Source organism: Eulemur rufifrons, chromosome 29 (genome assembly GCF_041146395.1).
Source record: "Eulemur rufifrons isolate Redbay chromosome 29, OSU_ERuf_1, whole genome shotgun sequence".
Classification (NCBI taxonomy): domain Eukaryota; kingdom Metazoa; phylum Chordata; class Mammalia; order Primates; family Lemuridae; genus Eulemur; species Eulemur rufifrons.
This window is the reverse complement of record NC_091011.1, coordinates 88,399,246-88,423,502: the sequence shown is the minus strand read 5'-3', so window position 1 is coordinate 88,423,502 and position 24,257 is coordinate 88,399,246. Positions and strand designations below refer to the sequence as shown.

The 24,257-nt window shown below is 44.9% G+C and overlaps 2 protein-coding genes across 2 annotated transcripts in view; one reads left to right on the top strand and one right to left on the bottom strand.

Annotated features, from left to right (window-relative positions):
• Position 1: 1 nt before the first annotated feature.
• RAB19 (RAB19, member RAS oncogene family) lies at positions 2-10,215 on the bottom strand. Its single transcript, XM_069462404.1, has 4 exons — positions 10,188-10,215; positions 8,101-8,324; positions 5,710-5,893; positions 2-270 (listed from the first exon to the last, which is right to left on the bottom strand). The coding sequence occupies exons 2-4, from the start codon at positions 8,299-8,301 to the stop codon at positions 2-4; spliced, it is 654 nt and encodes a 217-aa protein (XP_069318505.1). The 5' UTR covers positions 8,302-8,324; positions 10,188-10,215.
• A 4,981-nt stretch (positions 10,216-15,196) lies between these two features.
• Positions 15,197-24,257, top strand: part of SLC37A3 (solute carrier family 37 member 3) — a 39,327-nt gene continuing 30,266 nt past the window's right edge. Inside the window, exons 1-2 of the mRNA XM_069461446.1 lie at positions 15,197-15,256; positions 22,945-23,106. Coding sequence (XP_069317547.1) covers positions 23,018-23,106 — 89 coding nt within the window. The 5' untranslated portion in view covers positions 15,197-15,256; positions 22,945-23,017. The remainder of the gene's footprint in view (positions 15,257-22,944; positions 23,107-24,257) is intronic.

The window sequence follows — 24,257 nt, the reverse complement described above, 5'->3', positions numbered from 1 at the left end:
TTCAGCAGGTGCAGTGGGTCTTCTCACTTGGCCCCTGGGCCATCAGAACGGGGCTGGAGTCCAGGGGGAGGCTGCCCAGGGCGCTCTCCCCGAACAGGTGCAGGCTGTTGCGGGCGATCAGCTCCCTGGCCATGAGCACGAAGACTTCGTCTATGTTCCTGGACTCCTTGGCAGATGTCTCCAGGACGGCCAGGAGGCCGTATTTCTCAGCCAGCGTGCAGGCATCCTCAAACAGGACGTGCCGCTTTTCCCAGAGGTCAGATTTGTTTCCTGGAAGTAACACATAAGCAGATATTGCATTGAGTAACTTAATCTGATTATTTCAAGATGAACTTTAACAAGAGCATTTTGGTCTGCAATAGGCATGCATGCATTATTCACAAATAGTAAGGGGGGCAAATTTCCTGAAAATTAAACCACTAATGAATGGAAACGGAGCCATTTTCTTCATTTGCTGTTCTGGAAGATCTTTAGGAGCTGTTGAGGAATGGGCCAAGGTGTGTGTGTTATTGGCTGGCATAGCGGAGCCCCTGCATTCTTTGCACGGACCGTCATTCCTCCCTTCTGAGTTTGTCAAGGTACAGGAGTGTCTCTCTCAGTCTTCCCTCTTCTTCCTTCAAATCTTGCTTTTTTGAGACAGGATCTCATTCTGTGGTCCAGGCTGGAGTGCAGTGGTACCACCACAGATCACTGCAGCCTCGAATTCCTGGGCTCAGGTGATCCTCCTGCCTCAGCCTCCCAAGTAGCTGAGACTACAGGTGTGCACCACCACATCCGGCTAATTTTTCTATTTTTTGTAGAAAATACACCAGCTGTTGCTCAGGCTGGTCCTGAACTCCTGGCCTCCACTGCTCCTTGGCCTCCCAGAGTGCTAAGAGCCACTGCACCTGGCCTTGCTCTTCTTTTTAGTCTTTCCCCCCAACTACAAGTGCTGGGTGGTGTGCGATGGGCCCGGTCTGGCTGAGGAGATTGTGATCGGGATTTGTTGGATTGGAGATGCATAAGGAAGGACTTTTTTTTTTTTGCTATAATTGACATAAAGTACACAGACTTTAAGTGCACAGTTCAATGAGTTTGACAAATGTATATGCCTCTGTAACTACCATCCCTCTCAAGATATAGCACATTTCCAATCACCCTAGAAAGTTCCACGAGGGATTTTGCAAGCACAGCCCAGGATCGGTTGCAGGAGGAAAAGCACCCATCTCTCTTGCCCCTCCACTTCAATCCCTACGTTCATCAAATTGTTTAACTTTGATTTCCCTGAGGCAGAAATCTAAAGGTAAAATTACTTTCCCACAGGATTTATTCTACCAGACATCAAGATTTATTGTAAAACTATGGTAATTAAGACAAACTAGACCAATGTTCCTCAGCCTGTTTTTCATTATTGTCTCCACAGGAGTCTTTTTAATTTTTATTTTTTATTTAGAGACAGAGTCTTGCTCTGTTGCCTGGGCTAGAGTGCCGTGGTGTCAGCTTAGCTCACAGCACCCTCAAACTCCTGGGCTCAAGCAATCCTTCTGCCTCAGCCTCCCGAATAGCTGGGACTACAGGTGTGTGCCACCACACCTGGCTAATTTTTTTCTGTTTTTAGTAGAGACGGGGTTTTGCTCTTGCTGAGGCTGATCTCAGACTTCTGACCTCAAGGGATCCTCCCACCTCAGCCTTCTGGTGTGCTAGGATTACAGGCGTGAGCCACCGCGCCTGGCCTAATGTGTACTTTATATATGTTAGTATGTCCCAATAAAAAAAGATTAAAAAAAACTTTCCCATAGTCACAGCCAACAACCTGCTCAGTGAGACAGCTGGACTTAGACGATCTCCAAAGAAGTTTAAATCCAAGAATGTTTTCAGTGGACATCACCACACTTGGTATTGCGGTAGGCTGAAAACTGGCCCCCAGATAGATCAGGTTCTAATCTCTGGGAAGGTTATTCTGGATTAGCCAGGCAGGCCCTAAATGCCATCATGCGTAGAGACAGTCTAAACCCCACACAGGGAGGGGAGGGTGGTATGAAGACAGAGACAGACAACACCCAGGAATGCTGACAGCCTCTGAGGCTCGAGGATGCACGGGACAGGTCCTCCTCTAGAGCCTCCAGAGGAGCAAGGCCCTGCTGACCCCTTAATGTCAGCCCAGTGATACTGATTGCAGACTTGTGGGCTCCAGAACAGTGAGAGAACAAACTTCTGCTGTTGTCAGCCTCCCAGCTTGTGGTCATTGGTTGTGGCAGCCACAGGAGACTCATACAGGTACGTACCTTCCGAAGAACTATATGCCTGTTTGTAGCCAGGGAGGCTGAAGCTCAGGGCCGTGCTCTACTTCTAGAGGAAAGGTTGGGGAACCCCTTGTGGAGAAAGGGATGAGGTGGGGGTCTGGCCTGCCCACTACATCCCGCCCTGACCTGTGGATTCCAACTTTACAACCCGCTCCGCCCGCCTGCCCCTCCGCCATAGCCAATCCACAGGCCTGCCTGGGTGAGCCCAGCGCCCAGAGGGAGGGAAAGAAGCTGACGCTGGCTAAGTGTATGGTGTCGGCACCCAGAGACAGACAGCCTCCGTCCCTAGGAAGGGTTTCTTCATCTCATTAGGGAGGCAAGAGAGACACGCAGAATGTTAAACAGCGACACAAGAACTTACCAAGCAGAGAAAGGCCACGAAATGATACACACTAAGGACCAGGTGAACGGCATAAGTTGTCCGTCGTACAGGTGTACACTCCCTTATCAGCAATCCCCAAATCCAAAAACCTCTGAAACCCCTAGTTTTTTGGCAATTCATTTGATAATAAAATCTGACCTAACTGGCCATTTGAAGTTTTTATTCAACCCACTTTATATGACTATCCATACACGTCACTGCATAGACAGTAATGTATTTGGCCATGGATATCGGTCTGGACCCTGCTGAGGGCCTTACATATCATAGAATGCACGCTTCTAAAGTCTGACAAACTCTGAAATATTTGGCTCTCAGGGTTCTTGTTGAGAGACTGCGAACCTATAAACAGAATAGGAGTTTGAGTGGAAACTTAGGCTGAGATCCTAAGGGGCAAATATCAGAGGCCGAAGAAAGTTAGGAGACAGAACATCCAGTATAACCTACAGAAAGCAGCGGGCTCCTGAAGCCCTTACTCGGAGGGAGGGTATAAAGGAGTTGAGAGATCAGAACAGAACAGAGGGGAGATGAGAGAAAGGCAGGGAGCCAGCCACCCCCAGAAAGAAAGCAAGGCTCGGTCACCAAGTGCTTCGTCAGCCATGTTGAGGAATTTGTGCGTTTTCTTGAGGGCAATGGGGAAAAATAAAAAGATGTATTTTTTTTTTTTTTGAGACAGAGTCTCACTCTGTTGCCCAGGCTAGAGTGAGTGCCGTGGCGTTAGCCTAGCTCACAGCAACCTCAAACTCCTGAGCTCAAGCGATCCTCCTGTCTCAGCCTCCCGAGTAGCTGGGACTACAGGCATGCGCCACCATGCCCGGCTAATTTTTTCTATATATATTTTTAGCTGTCCATATAATTTCTTTCTATTTTTAGTAGAAATGGGGTCTCGCTCTTGCTCAGGCTGGTCTCGAACTCCTGAGCTCAAACGATCCGCCCACCTCGGCCTCCCAGAGTGCTAGGATTACAGGCGTGAGCCACCGCGCCCGGCCAAAAAGATGTATTTTTTAAATTTCTGGTATTATAGCAGAGACGGGCTCTCTGGTCTTGAACTCCTGGCCTCCAGGGATCCTCCCTCCTCAGCCTCTGGAGTAGCTGGGACTATAGGCATGAGCCACCACATCCGGCATCACGGAGGATTTTAAACAGGGACATTATGGAGGAGCTGGGCCTCTAGGGAAGGGCGGAAGGAGGAAGAGTGTGGTACAAATCAACTGTGCCCAGTGGATCATCCATATGGGGGTGAAGTGGCTGCCAGGGGCTGGGGGTAAACTTTTGAGACAGAAAGAGACACTTGTATGAAGAAATGTGGAGACAGAATGGGGAAAACATAGTAAAAGGGGCAGGGACACTTCTGTGAGGGAACACCACAGTTAACTTTTTTGGGTTCAAGTGAGGGGCCGCCAAGAGAAAACAGGAGGCCTTGGGACTGGACGCCTCAGAAACTGGAAGACGGGGCACCTCCAGATTACCTTTGGGGGCACTTCCGGAACCAATTAAGAAGTGGGGCAGAGACGGTTGTTATGAAAGACAGACTGGGGTGTAAATACCAAGAAAACACAGTGAGATTAAACCCTGCAGGGTGTTGGCATTCGTTACCCATCTGTTTCCCCAGAGTAATTAGTAGCTAAGGGCGGGCGTCTGGCAGAGCCAGCTGGGAAGGCTGGGCGGGGGACAGGGTGTTGCCTGGGAAGACAGGTCCGAGGGAGCACTGCCAGGCCGGGCGGCTTTCCATGCAGGCCTAGAGGCCCGGAGGAAGAGCTGCCTCCAGTGCTTCCCGGGGACACGTGGGAATCTAACGGAAAGGCAGATCCAGTCCACATTCCCGGGGAAGCCTCACATGGCTTAGAACTGCTTCACTCCCTCCGTGAGAGGTGTTTCTACACCTGTTCTGCCCTTCTCTGAAAGCTACCATTGCTAGGGTTCCTTCCGCCCCTGGAGGTCACAGGCTGTCCCTGCCTGCCCACTCAGCACCCCCCATATATCACGGCAGAGCTCTCTTTGCTCTACTAGGAAATAACAGCTTCCTTTTATTGAGTTCTTAGCACTGTAAGTGCTCTATATATGTTACTTTCTTTAATCCTTTCAACTCAACAATACCTTTGGAACAGGCACTATAATACCAGTTTTACAGATGAGGAAGCAGAAATTTAGAGAGTAAGTAATGAGCCCAAGTTCAGACAGGAAGGACACAGAGAGAGAGATTTGAACCTAAATCTGTCTGACTCCAAAGTCCAGAGCTGTCCAGACCTGCACTTTACAAACTTTCACTTGCGTGTGAATTGCGCTAGGATCGATCCTGTTAGAAGAATCTCATTCAGCAGGTCTGGAATGGGACCCGAGACCTTGCACTTTTAACAAGCTCCAAAGTGATGCTGATGTTGCTGGTCCATGGACCAAACTTGGAGTAGCGAGAGCCTAAACCAACCTGCCACAATTAAGCAGGCACTTGGTGAACAGTAGAGTACTTATGAGCCAGGGCAAGCCAGGCCTGCGTGCAAAACTAAAACTATAGAGAAGTGGCAGAAACATTACACTTTTCTAAATGTACAATAGGATTGCCCATATTCCAAGCTGTTCATTCACTTTGTGTCATCGAAGTTTCTGTTAATTTTGACATTAGTTTGTTGTTAATATTTGCTTAGGCTCCTAAAGGGCGTAAGTAGTCATTCAAGGATATAGCCAGTCACATTCATCCGAATGGCTTCCTGGGGATTTGGAGCCACCTGACTTGCTAACATCAGACTTCAACAGTACCTCCTCCTGTGCTGTCCACACAGCCCAGGGGCACAGAATCCGCTGGGGTGCCTGGACCCCTTCCCGGATCTCTCCATTGAGAATCTCTAGGGGGTGGACCTTGAAATCTGTATTTTTAACAAGTTCACACCATCCCACTGTCACTCTCAAGTGAATCTGATGGGAATTTCTGGGCAAGGCACTTTCTGAGGTCCCATCCACTGCTTGCACTTTTAAGATACCATTTTCTACTGCCATCGAAAGCATCGGCAAGGAGGAGTAAAGAAAAATTAAAACACTTTGACAACACCCTACCGATCAGCATAACGACCAAGTTAGCTGCTCCGTATTTCTCTATCTCGTGAATCCAGTGAGGGACGGACTCGAAGGTGGACCGCCGGGTGAGGTCGTAGGCGATGATGGCCGCGTGGGCGCTGCGGTAGTAGCTTTGGGTGATGGTGCGGAAGCGCTCCTGGCCAGCTGTGTCCCACACCTGCATCTGGAGGGGACAGGAAAGAGAGTCACACCAGGAGTTCCCATGTGTGATAGGAACTCATTGACCTAAAGCGTCTTAAAAATACAGTTTCCCGGGTCTCCCGTCTTGATATTCAGACTCAGTAGGTCTGGGGTGGGTTGCAGGAACATTCTTTCCGTTGCTCCCTGGGTGATCTGGATGTGCTTTCAGGTTTGGGAACCACCACCTAAGGGACACTTTCCTCGGAGAAGTAGACCCCTTTTATCCTGGGGTCTTGTATTCTTCTGACTTTTCACCTCAGTCATCCCTTGTGCCAGATTTTGGGGCCTGCCTATTGACGTGAATGCGGGCAAAGGTGATAGCATTGGCTGAAGTGTTTTGATTTTAAGGGACCGCTCCAACTGTTTATGTGTTGGAATGTCCTCATGATGACACCCTCCAAATTACCATCCCAAGCAATAGCACCAATTTATACACCCTCCAACACTTAGGGTGTCATCTTCTTTATTCTCTCACATTATTTATACAAAATTTATTTTTTAAAACGAAAGTTTGCAAACATACATGAAACTAGAGAGAATAGAGAAACAAACCCTCGTACACCCAGATTCAATAATTATTGATATGTTTGCCACTTGCTTCATCTAGCCTTTTCTGCTGATTTCTTTGAGATACTGTGTTAAAGCAAATCTCAGACTTCATGTCATTTCATCTGTACTCCCATCAATATACATCCCTACATAAATGGACATTTCTTTCATAACCACAATACCATTATCACTGATAATAAACTTTTTAACAATTCCTTGTTATCATCTAATAACCAGACCACATGAAAATTTTCCTGATAGTCTCCAAAATGTCTTTTTACAGTTGTTTTTCCCAAACTGTTTGGGATTCCCGAAATCCCAAGTGAGATCCATTTATTACATTTTCACCAACACCTTTAGATCTTTTCTGTTTTTTTTTTTTTTTTTTTTTTGTGATAGAGTCTCACTTTGTTGCCCGGACTAGAGTGCCGTGGCGTCAGCCTAGCTCACAGCAACCTCAAACTCCTGGGCTTAAGCAATCCTTCTGCCTCAGCCTCCCGAGTAGCTGGGACTACAGGCATGCGCCACCACGTCCAGCTAATTTTTTCTATATATTTTTAGTTTTCCAGATAATTTCTTTCTGTGTTTTTTTTTTTTTTTTTTTTTAGTGGAGATGGGGTCTCACTCTTGCTCAGACTAGTCTTGAACTCCTGAGCTCAAACGATCCTCCTGCCTCGGCCTCCCGGAGTGCTAGGATTACAGGTGTGAGCCACCACACCCAGCCCCGATCTTTTCTAATCAAATTGGTAAAAGATATAGTATCTCACTGTTATTTTAATTTTCACTTCTTTAAGACTGAAGATGGGCATCTTTATATGTATTTATGAGTTAGTTCTCATATAATTTGTGAAAAGCAGTTTTGTCCAATCTGTGAACTGCCAACTTTTTAACTTTAGTTGTTGGTCTTTTTTCTTAGATATTTATGAGCTCTTCACATTAATTATCCCAGCCAGATGTGGTGGCTCATGCCTGTAATCCCAGCACTTTGGGAGGCTGAGGCAGGACTATTGCTTGAGTCCAGGAGCTTGAGACCAGCCTGGACAATATACAGACCCCATCTGTAAAAAAAAAAAAAAAAATTAGCCAGGTGTGGTGGCATGCACCTGTAGTCCTAGCTACTTGGGTGGCTGAGGCAGGAGGATTGTGTGAGCTCAGGAGGGGTTGAGGTTGCAGTGAGCTGTGATGACACCACTGCACTCCAGCCAGGGGCGACAGAGTGAGTGAGACCCTGTCTCCAAAAAAAAAAGAAAAGAAATTATCCTTTATCCCTTTGTCAGTTCCATATATGCAAATATTTCTTTCAATTTATCATTCGTCTTTTGATTTTGTTTATGGCATCTTTTGAATATGTAGAAAATTTAACCTTTATATAGGTTACATAGAAATGTGTAAATAAATTTGGCCTTTATAGTTAGATTTAACAATATTTCCCCTTGTGGCTTCTGGGGTCATGTCGTGTCTTACTTAAGGGGCTGATTTCCCCAATCCACGATGATAAAAATGAATACTCCCTTGTTTTCTTCTGGTACTTTTATGATTCCTTTCATGTTTTACATTGGCATCTTCTATCACTCAGCCATGTGTTCCCGAGTTGGAAACTCTGGCTGAAAGATGTGGAACCAGCCCCGGTGCCCCTCTGACCTTCACTTTCTTGCCATCGATCTCAAGGGAGCGCACGGTGAAATCTACCCCAATCGTGTTCTGCTGTGTCTCGGTGTAGACCCCAGACTTGAAATGCTGCACCACACACGTCTTCCCCACATTGGAATCCCCAATGAGGATAATCTTGAACAAATAGTCAAAGTTCTCATCTTCTGCCCTGGCTGAGCTGGAGAACTGCATGGCTCTTGCCACCTAGAAAAGACCTAGGAGAAAAGGAAGGAATTCAGCTTCTCTTTAGTGAGCACCTACCAGCCACCAGGCACTGGGGATCCAGTAGAAGAAGACAAGACCCAGTACTGACATCCTCAGGGGAGAAAGATGCTAATGACTGATCAGGCACAGGGGAATTGCCCCCACAAGCCCACACCTGCCCTAGGTGTGTTGACATTACTTTACAGGTGCCCGCAGAATGAAGAGGTTCTACTGTCATTCTCTAGTGGGCCCAGTAGACAGTCACTATCAGATAAAAGCATTGATGAAACCCTAGTCCTAGAGACTAGGTGCTCCATGCTCCATCAGAGTGCCCAGAGAGCAGGACGATGGGGGGAGATGGCCACAACAGTGACTCAACTGCCTTTGGAGGACCTGCCTGTGTCGATGCCTGTGTCGATCTCACATGGGGAGTCTCCTAGAAGAACTACTAGAAGACTGACAGCCCAGGCAATCAGTAACAAGAATCAACAAGATTTGACTGTTAAGTCAGTTTGGGGATGGGTGATGTGGCATTTTTATTCTGGTTGGCATCTAATTTTTCTTGACCAGGAAGTCAGGATTTTGAGAAGATTCAAAATTAAAACTGGGATAGAATGTTATGAGAGCCAGGCACAGTGAGGGCCAAAGCAGGAGGATTGCTGGAGCCAAGGAATTTGAGACTAGCCTGGGCAACATAGTGAGACCCCCCTTCTTACCAAAAAAAATGTTACGGCATATTTTGCCATAGGTTAGAAATAATGTCACTGTTTCTTATGACAGTATTTCCTAAACAGATTATCAGAAATATCTGGGGAGATCATTAAAAAATACATTCCTGGAGCCCACCCCAGAAGTGTTTTTTTTAAAAACAGTAAAAAAAAAAAAAAAAAAAACAAACTCTTTCTCTTGCTCTCTTGCCACCTCCCTAGGTGATTCTGATGACCATCCAGGTTTGGAAAACAGTAATCAACACAATCCCCCACCTGAAACTTTATTCCCACCTTTAGCAGCCTTGCTTATATATCCACCTATGCTTAAATATTTTTGCTCACAAGGAGCTCACTACCAGCTGAAAAAAAATGCCGCTTTGCACTGGGCAGCTCTCACTTCTGTGGGGTTGAAACCTGCCTCCCTGGGGTTTGCATCTGCGGAGCCCAGTGCTATGCTCACTCTGCCAGGACACGTCAAATTCCCATTCCACATGACAGCCCGTCAGATATTTGGAGCAGCAAGCATATCCCCTCAAGGCAAATGTCCCCAGACACTTTAACTGCTCTTCATATGATATTGTGTTAGGTCTTCTCATCAAATAGCTGGTGTAAGTAACTGAAACCGTATCCCATTTGATGATTAAATGTGATGCGCTGCAAACCGCTCCTGCGCTATAACACCCTTCTTCATTCCCCCCTCCCCCGCCCCCCGTTTTACTCCTTGGTTCTCTCTTAAGCCATAGAAAAGGGCAAGTCTATATTATCACACAAAGTCAAATGCACACAAATATCCAATCTGCAAGTAAAAACCCAGGGCTTTAAAGGGACGAAGGAGGATTCTATACCTCTTGAGGATGCCTATGAAATCCCATATGGCTAAATCATCCAGCAGACAAGAGACATAATCAAACCACTTTTTTCCCCCTCTGACTTCAACTAAATAAAGTCATTCCACTTCCGGTGCCTTATCACCGTAACTTGAGCTGAGATCCTATTTCCATGTCTTCCCTGCCTGCGCCGCCCCTCCCCCCCACTCCCAAAGACTTTCACAAAAGCCCCCTTTAACTCAGCCTGCACGCTGAGAAACAAGCAGCGTCCACCCCGGTGCCGCCCCTCCGTCCCGCAACCTGCAGCCTTCGCCTTCCTGGTCCACCTGTTGCTTACCTGCCTCGCTGTCTCTCACCTCTGCTAGCAAGCCGGTAATGCTTTCTTTCTTTCCTCCTTTTTCTTTTCAGACCTCTCTGCCCCTTCTTCCTCCTGCCTCACTGCGTGGTGGGAAGTGTAGTTCTGGCCCCAGGTGTCAGGTTTGTGGCCTGAGAAAGCGAAAGAAAGGCGCAATCCCTCCCCGTCCCCTGGACCTGGAGCTGCCGCACGGTTCAAAGCGCCAGGTGAGGCGCTGGCTGGCTTTGCTACCCCGCATCGGTCAGCCTAGTGGAAAGCCCTGCCGAAAAGGAATAGCCGGTTCCCTCAACCAATACCAACCGATATTAAGTTGCCTCTGTCCCTTTCTTCTGCTAATACCTACCTTTTCTTGTGCATGCTTCACTCTAAATTTTTCCTGGTGTCCCTTGTTTGGCTGGGCTGAAGGTGGTTAGTTGAGAGAACATCAACTTAAAAGGAAGATCTAGATCTGGGTCTTGAGTAATTTAATTGTTTTGCAGATTTGAATACCTCTTTTTGAAGAGTCACTGAGAGAAAGGAAGTGATGCAAAAAGAAGGCAAAAAAAGAAAACAACTAAAAGAACTTAGAAGGGGTATGGGAAGAAAGAGCTGAAAAAAACTTCTGTTTCACTCCCTCAAAAATACTACCACAGAGGGAAGGTTAATTTCTAGGGGAAACCCAGAGGTTATCAGTCCCCAGCGCTGGCAGCAGAAACAAAGCTGAGGTGACTTTTCCTTTACTATTTTCCCACCACAGAGTCTAGAACAGTAACTGTTTCTCCGTGTCTATCAGAGCGACTAGATTTTCTCCACTAGACAGGATGCGACGCGTAGGCAGTTAAGCAGCATTATAGGCTCAAATAAGCAAAATAGAAACAGAAACGTCCTGACTAATAAACTATTTAGATTAGTATTAATGTTTTCAAACTGTAAGCTGAGACTGATGAAGGAGTCATGAAATCAGTTTTAGTGGTTTGCAACCAGCATTTTTACAGGAAGAGATTCGGAAAAAATTTCAGAATGTGTCCCATGTCGTAACATATGCATGTTGTACTGGGGTGGTGTGAAGTGTATTTCTTACTGCAGTTTGGGGTCCAAAAAATTTGAGAAGCACTGAAACAGAGGACGAGTTAGTCACTGTTCAAGAATACTGTTTCTGCGATTTCTTCAGATGCCCTTTAAAATATTTGTCTTACCCCAAATTCCATTTACACGTTAATTTTCAGGACCCTCTCTTTTGGGTAAGATAAACTCAATGAAAGCAGGTAGAGCCAGAAAACAAAAGTTACTACTAAATACTGCTGCAGGCTGTCATTTCTGTGACTTAGAAACGAATGTAGGTCAAGATCCACCCCAAATGTGTGAACGAGGCAGGAAATCAAACCTGTTAGGTGTCAGCGGCATGAGGTTAGGTGTCCAGATGTTTCCTTTCTTCTGGTTATAGTTACCGTTAAAAAAAAACAAAACAAAACAACAACAACAACAACAAAAAAAAACGATCTGCTGACTCAGATCAGACCCAGCACTTGGAGAGCATCTAGAGGTAGAAATCAGATGTTAAAATGTCAGACGGTTATGGAAGTCAAGGAGAGAGAGATGTGCCTCTCCCCACCTGACCCTCTCTACCAAGTCGCTGTAAGTACAAAGAGCATAGCTTGGGCTGTGGGGAAAAGGCATTCTGACCTGAGTGGTGTGACACAGGTTATATACATAAATACATACATGCACACACATACATATATGTACATATAACTGGCTCCATGAACAACAATGCCTTTTGTAGTTCTCTTATGTTTCAAGTTCCCAGGCCAGTAAGATTTGTTGACCAGAACTTTGTAATTTTCTGTTTCACTGATCCCCTTCTTTTTGAGTTGTTTTTCAGAAACAGCAGACCCTCCTTACAGTAACAGGATAACCACAAGCCCTTACACTACCCAATTGTTCGGAGAAGTCAAGATAAGGCTAGATAAGTGGCATTCCACCACAAATCTAGCCCAAGGACCTGCTGAGGCACCTACTCCCCCAACCTGCATGGGCACAAGACCAAAAGGATGACCAATATTAATGCCTCATTCGTTATACTACTAAATACTCTGGGAGGGGCTTATCCACCAGTTTTTGGTCATGCAATGTACATGCCAGTGTGATTTCTCACTGCGCTTGAGTACCTGACATGACACCCCAAACATGTATTGATGCTTACTCACTTCATACATTATTCATTTCACCTCTACAAACCCTCGACCCTATCAGTTGGAGAGGTGGATTTTAGGCAGTCCTTCTGCCTCCCAGTTGATGTCCTTCACAATAAACTTCCTTTCTTCCTTGACAATCCTAATTGTCTCAGTAACTGGCTTTCTGTGTGGTGAGCAACTAAGTCTAGGAAAACACTTCCTTTATGGGTTTGTTAACATACATACACACATACATTTCACTATTTTTTACCACCTGTAAGTATACAATTCAATGGCATTAAACACATTGTTTTGCAACCAACACCATCTATCTCTAGAACTTTTTCATCATTACAAACTGAAACTCTACACAAGTTAACTACATTAAACAACTCCCCATTTCCTCTTCCCGCCAGCCCCTAGCAACTATCATACTATTTTCTGTCTCTATGCTTATGTCTATTCTAGGTACTTCATTTAAGTGGAATTATACAGTATTTGTCCTTTTGTGTGTAAGTTATTTCATATTTCACTTAGCATGTTTTCAAGGTTCATCTATGTTGTAGCATGTGTCAGAATTTTCTTCTTTTTTAAGGCTAAAAAATATTCCACAATATATTTTTATTTTCATTATTTTTAATTAATTATTTATTTTTAAAAAATAGAGACAGAGTCTCACTATGCTGCTCAGACCAATTTCAAACTCCTGGCATTAAGCAATCCTCCTGCCTCGGCCTCCCAAAGTGTTAGGACTACAGGCATGAGCCACTTCGTTGGACTTTTTTTTCTTTTAAAATAGAAACGGAGTCTCATGATATATTTTTAAGAATAAAAGTGACATGTCTGGCTGTTTTAGTTTTGCTCACCCTGTTACTGAAAGCTTGGTACTTGTCCCCAAGGCCAAACCAATGAAAATGAAGAATGAGGACAAGTAGTTTGAGGAAAAAGGAAAATGAGGAGGGCGGCAGACTACCATCTCAAAGACCACCATCCTGCCTTTAAGCAGAAAAACAGGGCTTTTAAAAGGGGAGTTTTTGGTGGTCCAGCTCCGGTCTACATGAGTGGTGTCACATGCTGTGGTGTCAGGCTATTGTTGCTTAACTACAATCAGTTTTGGTCTTGGGTTATCTCTGGTGAGGACAATCTTATGACCCTTGTCTGGACAATTTTTCTGAGTCATCTCCTATGGTTTAAAATAATAGAAAACAATCAGCAAAAAGATTTTTCTGCACCTTTGATCACTGGCCTTGGGAAGGAATGCAATTTTAATTCCCCAAAGGGAGGGGTTTTAAAGAGACAATCCATGAAACATTTCTTCGTCCTTTCAGACCTTTACCCCTGTTACAACCCTGACATCACAGTTCCTCAGCCACACCCGTGCATGGCTAGAGACAAAACTACCTTGTGTTTTGTAGAGGCAAAAACAAATGAAAAATAAGAGCTTAATTGCCCCATTGAAAATAAGGGAAGAGACTTCTCCCTACCCTCCCTTTTCTTTCAAAATTTGTCTGTCTTTCTCAAATGTATGTAAATCTTTATAATGGCTAAGTAAGCCTCTCACCAGTCTCACAACACAGAAATGTGTCTGCAAAGGACCTGTGAGCGATCTTTTTGAAATACAAACATGAAGGGAGTTAGTGTCCCTGTCTCCCAGTTCCCGTGGGAGCCAAACAGCGTCACTTGGTGGACACCTTCCTCCATTTTGCAACACTACCTCCTGCTGTAAAGATAGGAGAAGTTTGTTTCTTCTCTAGAAAAAAACAATCTAAGCGGTCTCCACAATCACTGTGGTAAAGTTAGGAGGAACTATGTGTGACAAAAAGTGTTGTCAAGTCCTCTTATTTGAGGACTAGTGACTGCCTATCTTGAAAACATGTATGTAATGTATCCACTGGGCTACACAAGGGGGTGAGGTTCCTTTCTGTCTTTGCAAGCGCAGCACATTGCCTGTGATGCGCATCCCATTCTGGTTCAATGCTTATTCAATAATAAAACTATTTGCTTTCTCTACTACCTTTGTGGAGCTTTTCTGAGCTAGAAGATTTTTTTTTTCCTTCTTTTTGGAGTTGGGGGTCTCACTCTGGCACCCAGGCTGGAGTGCAGGGGCCTCATCACAGCTCACTGCAACCTCGAACTCTCGTGCTCCAGCCATTCTCCTGTCTCAGCCTCCCCAGTAGCTGGGACCACAGGCCCGTGCCATCACCATGCCCCGCCAATTTTTCTATTTTTTGTAGAGATGGGGTCTCACTCTTACTCAGGCTGGTCTCCAATTCCTGGCCTCAAATCCTCCTGCCTCAGCCTCCTAGAGTGCTAGGATTACAGACGTGAGCCACTGCGACTGGCCGGGAGAATTTTTTTTTAATTATATTTCCCCAACAGTTGAAAGAGAGCCCAGGAGGGCAGAGCACCCTTCTTTAGAGACCCGTGTTGTAAAGTCTTTAATTTTTGCTTGAGGCTGCCGTGAATGATACTGGCAGACTAAAGGCCCTGCCTGCTGGGCAATTGCATTTCATTAAACAAAACCCTAAAGTTTAGGCAGGTCAGTAGCACACTCAGTTGCATGTTACTTTCTACAAAAACAAACAAAGGAATAACAATATTTTGAAAAAAAGATCTATACATCAGTGCTCCCTAAAGTCTATCTTCTCTCTCCCCGGGGACCTTGCCGGCGGCGCCCCCACAGCAGCCGGCTCCCGGGCCCGCCCTGGCGGCGCACAGGTGGAGCCGCCGGCGGACTACAGCTCCCGGCGTGCCGCGGGGCGGGCAGTCACGTGAGCGGCCGGAAACCCTGGCCGCGGCGCCGGGGCTGAGGTGGCGGCTGGGCCGGCGGGCAGCGGAGCCGAGCGGACCTGAGCGGACCTGGCGAGCGGAGCGGCAGGCGGGAGCACGGCGACCACTGTGAGTCTCGGGTGCACAAGCCGCGGGGCGTGGGCCGGAGCCCGGCTGGGGACAGGGGGCGCGTCTGAGGGGCTGCGCGGGGCGGGAGGGCGGTGCAGAGATGGAGGTGGCGGCTGCGGGTGGGTGGGAGCGGTGGGCAGGGTCGGCCGGCTGTTCGCTCCCCTCCACCCCGCGCTTCGGGCTTGGGCTGCTCCGCGCGGCCGCCCGGCGCTGCGGGGTCTGCGAGGACTGCGGCGGGAAGGGGACGGGAGGAGGGGACGGGCCCTCCGGGAGACCCGGCGGCCCGCCCGAGCCCACGCGGCGGCTGAGGCTTTGTGCCCTCGGCCGTCCAGCACGCCGGCCGGTCTTTGAGTCTGGGAGATTTTGATTTAACAAGAAAAGAGCGTACCATTTAGGCCAGGTGAAAGGATGCTTCACCTGGATAAGCTCTTTGGAAAAAAGGTACAGAGGTCAAAAAGGGAGAATGGTCTTAGTGGAGTAACAGGTTTTGTTTTTTGGCGAGTACCATGATCTCAATCGAGCTGTTTGGTTAAACTACTTGTTCGGCATTCCCTCAGTATTATTTGCAGCGTGCGTTCTGTTTATTCTGAGTTTTGATAGGGAATAATGAGAAAAGGCCCCCGGGGTTTTTTTTGTATTTCCTGAAATATAAGATTGTAGGCGATCTCGCGGTGACCTTTACTGAAATGTTTATAAGGACAAAAATAGTTCCCGGGGTGAGCAGACTTTGACTCTTAATTGCTATCTTCTTTGTCCACAGTTTTATTTCTACCTTCACATAAATATGTACATATATATGTGTGTGTATGTAACATGTTGAAAGGAATGTCCACAGTACGTTGGTGCTATTTCTTTCTAATTTGTTGGATGTTTTCTGTATACTAGGCTCTAAACTAAGAACTCCATGTAAATTATCTCGTTTAATCCTTAACCGAGGAAATTGAGGTCCAAAAAAGTTAATTAAGTGGAGGGTCTTGGATTCCAACTTGAACTTTAATGCCTCTTTGGGGTCCCTTGAATGACACCATTCTTCTATTAATCTTTGATTTCCAGTCTCTGCATAAGAAAATGACCTGGAAACAGTGCTTCATAAAAAAAAAGTCTGTGCAATGTCTTGTTGCTCACTAGCTGTGAGGAGCAAGTGCATTGTTAAAGGTTTTGATTTCTTCCTGTACATCAATGATAAGATGTCACTGCAGTGACCATTAATTTGATTATAAGTCCATTGTCTAGAAGAGGGACAGAGTTTTATCTTCAAAACTAGTTGTCTTTGGAACATGTTCAAAAACAAGTAGGAAGAATGTGGTTTTTGGAATCCTGGAATAAGACAAAAGAATTTTACAGATAAATGTTGGGTATTCACATCTGTGGTACTGAGACAGTTTAAGAAGAGAGAAAAGGTACAGGAAGACTTGAGTTTTGAATACAAAGGATTTATGTGGTACAAGTAAAGGGCTTCAAATGAGATAACATGGGATCAAAAAGATACCTGTGTCAGTGTTGAGCATTAAGATACTAAATTACAACATACACAGTACTGTAAAAATGGTGAACTCAACTACCCATTTAATAATTTCCCACCTACCTCTTTACACTTTGAATACACATAATCTTTTTATTGCAGATGTAAAAACTGAAGTCTGAGTGAGGTAATTGCCCTGCTAGTGCCCTTCTCATTTAAGTGTGTAAGAGAACCACTGTTACCAATAAGGTGGGCTTTCCCCCCATCCCGGATGTATACCTCTAAGTTTAAGGTGTGATAGTTCCATTAATAATTACTGTGTTTTACTTAGTTTGGGATGTTTTCAATCTTAATCTTTCCTCTTACACTATATAACATAGGATTTAGAGTCAGAGCTAGGTTTGAATGCGTACTTCATCTCATGAGAGATTACTTTCTAATATCTGGTTTTCTCATCTGTTAAAATGTTGGGACAACTAAATTCGATAATGCATGGCAAGTACCTAGCACAATGCCTGGCACCTCGTAAGCATTCAGAGTTCAGCTATCAGTCAATGAATTTATTCATTCAGAAACCTTTATTGATCATGCTAAATGCCCTGCTAGGTCCTGGGGATATAGCTATGCATTTAGGATAGAGAAAGCCGCTGCTTTTATGGATGAACATAAAAACATGTAAACAGTGAAACCAGACAATTATATTGAGGGAAATATTCTGAAGGAAAGAAACAGAGATGAAAGAGATAGTAACTGAGGGAGATCATTTTAGATAGGGTGGTCAGGGCAGGCCACTGTAGGGGGTGACATTTCAGTGACAAGCCAGGAAGCAAGCCATTTGCTAAGAACCAGGAGAAAAGCATTTCTCCTGTGGAACAGCAGACACAAAGGCCCCATGTGAGAGAGGGCTTGGTGGGCTCAGGGACAGGGACAGGAGGGGGATCAAGCGTGGGGAGGTAGTGGTGAGCATGGAGGAGTGATGGGAGGTTGGGAGGTGGGTGGGCAAAGTAGAAAGGAGCCAGGCTAGCTCCTCACCACGTGGCCTGGCAAAGGATTAGGAGCCATGCAGCTGCACAGTGGGGGATCGGTTAAATATCTCAATATTTGTTCATGCCTAGAAGACCGGGCATATGTTCAGAAGAGTGTGGCAGCTCTGTAGGTGCTGATACGGATGAACCTTGAACCTCTGATAAGTGAAGGAAAAAAAGATGCATAATCAATACTGTGTGCTATGTGCTATCTTTATGTGTGTGTGTGTGTGTGTGTGTGTGTGGCTCTAACCTGGCACATGTGCAGAGGTACACATTGGTCAAGGAATGAAAGAAACTGGTAGGAGGGGAACAGGGTGGACTGAGAACAGGGGAGGGAGACTTTACTGTCTTTTGAATTTTCTACCTTATGCATATATTACCAATTGAAAATTAATAAAAGACATGAAAACACGCAAAAACGAACCTCTCCAATTCAGTCCTGGGCCCAGGCAGTCCTCTCCTCCATCTGTAGCCTCCTTCTACCAGCTCAGCTGTCAGATGCTGTCCCCCAACCCTCAGCAGTCCTGTTTGCCTGCAGAGGGCCAGGTTAGACAGGCTTTGAAGGCCCTGGCAAAGAGTCTGTTTTTATCTGAGTCTTGGGAAGCCAGCAAAGGGTTTAAGCAGGGGCCGATTTATGTTTGAAGATATATTTCTGGCTGGTGGGTGGAGACTGAGTTGGGGTGGGGTAGACATGGAAATGGTGAAACCCTGCTGGTGGCTGTCACATTAGGCAGTTGGGAAATGCTGGTGCTTTATCTTAGGCTGGTGGCAGTGGTGGTGGAGAGAGGTGGGTGGATTTGGATTTTATTTTGGAGGTGAAAAGGACTGGACTTAGTGATAGGTTGGATATGGAAGCTGAAAGAAAAAAAAAAATAAAGGATATCTCCTAGTTACCTTGGCAGACTAGGCAGGAGGCAGTACCCTTTACTGCGGTGGGGAATACGGGGGGAGGGGGTAGATTTCGAAGGAGAAATGAACTGTTCTGTTTTGGATCCATGGAGGGATATCAGGTGGTCAGTTGGAACCTGGAGCATCTGAGCTAGAGCCATGAATCTGGGAGTCACTGGCATAAAGGCATGGTACTAGGTGAAGGAGAGAAAGTTGTTTGAAGTTTAAAAGGAGAACTGTGAAACAGCTGTCTCAGAGGTTGAGAAAGCAAAATTATTAGGGAAGTAGGCTTGCTGGGCAGTGTTGCGTGCCCATTGAGGTTTGTGGTTTTGAATCTAAAATGTGAAACCAGCCTGCTTGTGTGATTTTTCTCTGGCAAAACTTAGCTGCTTGGTTACTGGGAAGGAGGACAGAGGCAAGGGAGACAGGACAGACTTTAAATTCGTAAGAAAGGAAATGAGGACAAGAGGCAGGGGATGAATAATGGAAACATTGAGGTTACTGATTGGGAGCCGTGTTGAGGTGAAATGACTGTTGGGTGTGGAGTGCAGGGAAAGGAGGGAGGGTGTTTGGAATCTGGCTTTGGGAGGTGATGACAAGGACCAGGTTTCGGCCTTGGAGCGGGTTTTGACTGAGGGATACAGAAGGTTTGGTGATGAAGAGAACTGGAACAGAGAAGCTGGGAGTAAGTGTATCTCCCTGGCTGCTGGATGGGAGGGCAGGTGACAGCAGAAGGGGCAGGCTGGGGAGATGAGCCCATGACATCTGGGAGTGGGCAGCAGGCAGCAAAGCCCAGGGCATGAGTTTGAAAGAAGCTGGGGTTTTGCAAGGAGGAAAAAGATTTGAAAATGGCCACGAGGAACAAGGAGGACATGGACCTCTTGTGTCCTTGAGGCATGTAGGTCGGGGGAGGAAAGATTGCTTCTCCCTGAGAGGCCTCAGGGGACAGCCAGGAATCTGGTAAGGATGTAGAGTGTCTTAACCACATATATGGGTTTCCAGAGAGCGTGGTCAAAATGGCTGGGGTGAGTTGGGTGGGCAGATAGGGCGGATGAGATGGACGGAGCAGAGTGGGCCTGAGGTGGCTTTATGTATGTCCTTTCTTTTCCTACCAGTCGCTCCCATTTCCACTTTGCAGCAGGCTTTCTTCAGAGTGCTCCTAATACAAGGCAGCTTTAAAAGCTTACTATATTTGGCTTGCATTGAACTCTAAATATCTCTAGAAAGTGAAATTTTAGGAATAATAATTTAGGGAAATTTTATATCCCAAAGCAGCTTTGAATAGGGTGAGATTGCCTTCTACCTGGACATGTTGCTGTCCTATGAAGTTGCCTTTTTTCAGCATTGATTGCACAATACTGTGTTCCATTCTGGAAAGTATCATCTTTAATGGATGGTCTTCTAGGATTGAAAAAGCTTCACCACAGAATCATGAGTTAGAGATCATGAGCTTGCTTTGGAAAGTAGAAGGTGACTCAGTGGTTCTGGATCTTATTTGATGGCAAGGATCTTATTTTTAACAAAGATTTTTTTTAAAGAGAATTCTTACAGGGAAGTTAGGGAGATGTTAAAGGATACAAAATTTCAGATAGACAGGAGGAATGAATTCAAGAGATCTATTGTACAACATGATGACTGTAGTTAATAACAATGTACCATATTTTGAAAATTGCTGAAAGAGAGATTTTTAAGTGTTCTCACCACAAACAATGTGTGAGGTAATGCATATGTTAATTAGCTTGATTGAGCCATTCCGCAATATGTATATATTTTAAAACATCCTGGCCTGGTGCGGTGGCTCACGCCTGTAATCCTAGCATTGTGGGAGGCCGAGGCAGGAGGATTACTGGAGGTCAGGAGTTCAAGACCAGCTTGAGCAAGAGCGAGACCCCATCTCTACTAAAAATAGAAAGAAATTAGCTGGACAACTAAAAATATATAGAGAAAATTAGCTGGGCATGGTGGCACATGCCTGTAGTCCCTGCTACTCGGGAGGCTGAGGCAGAAAGATTGCTTGAGCCCAAAGAGTTTGAGGTTGCTGTGAGCTAGGCTGACACCACGGCACTCTAGCCTGGGCAACATAGTGAGACTCTGTCTCCGCCCCCGCCAAAAAAAAAATCCTGTTGTATGTGATAAGTATGTACAATTGTTATTTGTTGATAAAAAATACTGTAATGTTAAAGAAACTAATTGTCGTCATTATCAACTATCAGGTGGAAGTTGTGTATTGAGTATGCTTTGATTAAGTCTACAGCCATACCACCCTGAACACGCCTGATCTGGGGTGATCTAGGAAGCTAAGCAGGGTTGGGTCTAGTTAGTACTTGATTGGATACTGCTTGGTAATATTGGGTGCTGTAGGCTTGAAAAAAAATTCCTTGATTGAGAAAATACTAAATGACAAGCTACTGTGAATTCAGAAACACTGACATGAAATTTGGCTTTATTATACCAGCATTTACACGTGCTCAAAAAATGTTAGACATTTGTTCAGTCTGTCTTTAGAACAGGAAAGAGAGTGGTCTTCAGAAAGTTGGGTGTGTTTGATGGATTCAGACTAGGCAGAAACTCCTGTGTACCCCAGAGCCCCTTAGCTCACAGATGATTGGAAATGACTTCTGTGATATATAGGATATATGTGCAAGGTATTATTAATTATCGTAATTACATAGGACCAAATGTTATGATACTATTTAGCTTAAATGGCATTCTGCCCACACCAGGTGAATATTTGAAACTATTTTTCCAACGTACTTATTAAGCCTTTTCTCCTTTACCACTGCAGCTTAGGAAAAGGTGGTCTGTTTAGAAACTGTATCCACATGGTCTCAAATATCTTATTAGTCATTTAAAGCTATTACTATCACTGTACAGCCCTGAATTATGCAACTATTATTGCCAAAACAATGTAATCTCTATCTGTTGGTGCATACCTTTTTGGAATTATTATTTTACCTGATAAATTATTGAATTTTGTATCCTATACTCTCTGAAGTATATGTTCAAAGAGCTTTGATTTATAGAGAATGGTTAAAGCTTTGAGTTGTTCCACTTGGGTTTCATGTTTCATTTTCAGGATGGAGGTAAAGTTGGTAGCCACACTAATAGCTCTTGTTTTTGTGACTTCCTGGAAGTACAGACAGAAAGTTTATTTACATTTTGCGAGTGGAATTTTATAATCTTACTCTGCTTGTAATTTTGTTAACATTTTTCAGGAAGAATGATTGTAAAATGAAATATGAAATTAGCTATATTCTACTGATTTGGGATTAATTCCGGGCAGATCAATGGCTAAAATAATATTGATTGATTGATTGAGACAGGGTCTGGCTCTGTCACCCAGGCTAGAGTATCATGGCTCTATCATAGCTCACTATAACTTTGAACTTTTCTTTGAGCCTCTTCCCAGGAGTTTGAAGTTACAGTGAGCTATGAAAGAACCTCAGCCTCCCTAGTAGTTAGAACTACAGGTGCATGCTACCGTGCTTGGCTAATTTTTCTTATTATTTGTAGAGACAAGGTGCCTAGGCTGGTCTTAAACTCCTGGCCTCAAGTGATCCTCCTGCCTCAGCCTCTTAAAGTACTGGGATTACAGAAATGAGCCATCACATGCAGCCTGGAACTTTTATTTCTTAAGTTTAATAGTCATTTCATTTCTTCTGAGTTGTCTGTTTGTTACCTGTACTCATTTTTCTGTAAAAATTAGTGATTTTTTTATCAGTTTGTAAGAGAGTTCTTTCTATGATAGTCTTTTTTTTTTTTTTTTTTTTGTTGAGACAGAGTCTCACTTTGTTGCCCAGGCTAGAGTGAGTGCCGTGGCGTCAGCTTAGCTCACAGCAACCTCAGACTCCTCGGCTTAAGCGATCCTACTGCCTCAGCCTCCCGAGTAGCTGGGACTACAGGCATGCGCCACCATGCCCGGCTAATTTTTTCTATATAGATTTTTAGTTGTCCATATAATGTCTTTCTATTTTTAGTAGAGACGGGGTCTCGCTCAGGCTGGTCTCAAACTCCTGACCTTGAGCGATCCACCCGCCTCGGCCTCCCAGAGTGCTAGGATTACAGGCGTGAGCCACCGCGCCCGGCCCTATGATAGTCTTTTGTCAAGGTTTTTTTTTTTTGTTTTATTTTTAGGATTAGCTAATAGCTATAAAATATAATCATCAATCCAGTTTTCTGGTGTCAAATGGCCTGTGAGTTTTTTTTCCTAAGGCCTGATTATATGTTGACTGGTCATAAATCTCATTAATTCAGTTTTTGAATAATCTGCCTATTTTGAATAATATTAATAATGTGTTTTATCTTTCCAGAAAGAAGAAATGATGTAAATCATTCACTGTCCAAACTTTAAGATCAAAAGTGAGGAGGAAGGTCCAGAAGAACATGGCCTGGCCAAGTATTTTTCAGAGAGGAACTCTGCTTTCCCGGTTCAGCCATCATCATGTTGTTGTGTTCCTGCTCACCTTCTTCAGGTAAGCAGATTGCTAAAACTGCTCTCTTGTTTTATTTTTTTCTTTTGAGAGAGATATTTCATGGTAAGTGTCTAATGCGCTGATGGGCATAGGCTTATGATGAAATGACTAGTTATTCCTTCTGTTGTACTTTAGCAGTTCTCAAGGGCTGTTTTGCCCTCCAGGGGACATTTGGCAGCGTCTGGAAATATTTGTGGTTGTCACGATGTGGGGAGAGACAAGGGATGCTGCTAAATATCTTACCATGCACAGGATAGCCCCCCACAGCAAAGAATCTTTTGGCCCAAAATATCAATGGTGTGGAGGTTGAGAAGCCCTGATCTAATGTAAAGTCCTCTATTTGTTAAAACCAGAGGCTTGAGAACAAAGGATATGCACATTCAAGAATGCCCTGTGCCCCTCTGAGCAATAAAGGTGGTGTGAGGCAACTATAAGGAACTCGGTTAACTCCTGCGGGATGCCTGAATGTTAGCAGCCGTTGCCTAACTAGTCAATGTGACCAAAGAAATCGTCCGTGTTTGTGATTCTGTAGTCCTGTGTGTTCTCTTTAGTAACATAACATACATCAGGCCGGGCGCGGTGGCTCACGCCTGTAATCCTAGCACTCTGGGAGGCCGAGGTGGGCGGATCGTTTGAGCTCAGGAGTTCGAGACCAGCCTGAGCAAGAGCGAGACCCCATCTCTACTAAAAATAGAAAGAAATGATATGGACAGCTAAAAATATATATAGAAAAAATTAGCCGGGCATGGTGGTACATTCCTGTAGTCCCAGCTACTCGGGAGGCTGAGACAGGAGGATCGCTTGAGCTCAGGAGTTTGAGGTTGCTGTGAGCTAGGCTGACGCCACGGCACTCACTCTAGCCTGGGCAACAGAGTGAGACTCTGTCTCAAAACAAAAAAAACATACATCAGGCCATTGGTGTTAGGGGCAAGTTATATGTAATCCTGTTACTCAATTATTTTGGTATTTTTGCTGAGTAGATCTTCTTATTAATCCTTATTGAAGGTACCACAAATGTGATGTTCTTTTTTTTTTTTTTTTTTTTTAAGGCAAAACCTAGGAAAATGGTTATCTAATTATGTAAGAGTTGGTATGTAATTTTAGATGCTTGGTTTAGGGGCTCTCCATTTATGAGGGGTGGGGGCAGGCAT

Excerpts from the sequence above, each read along its gene's own strand:
- RAB19 (XM_069462404.1), bottom strand. The coding sequence starts at position 8,301 with ATGCAGTTCTCCAGCTCAGCCAGGGCAGAAGATGAGAACTTTGACTAT. Across the intron at positions 5,894-8,100 it reads TCGATGGCAAGAAAGTGAAG|ATGCAGGTGTGGGACACAGC; the intron begins GTCAGAGGGGCA and ends TGTCCCCTCCAG. Across the intron at positions 271-5,709 it reads CTTGGTCGTTATGCTGATCG|GAAACAAATCTGACCTCTGG; the intron begins GTAGGGTGTTGT and ends TGTTACTTCCAG.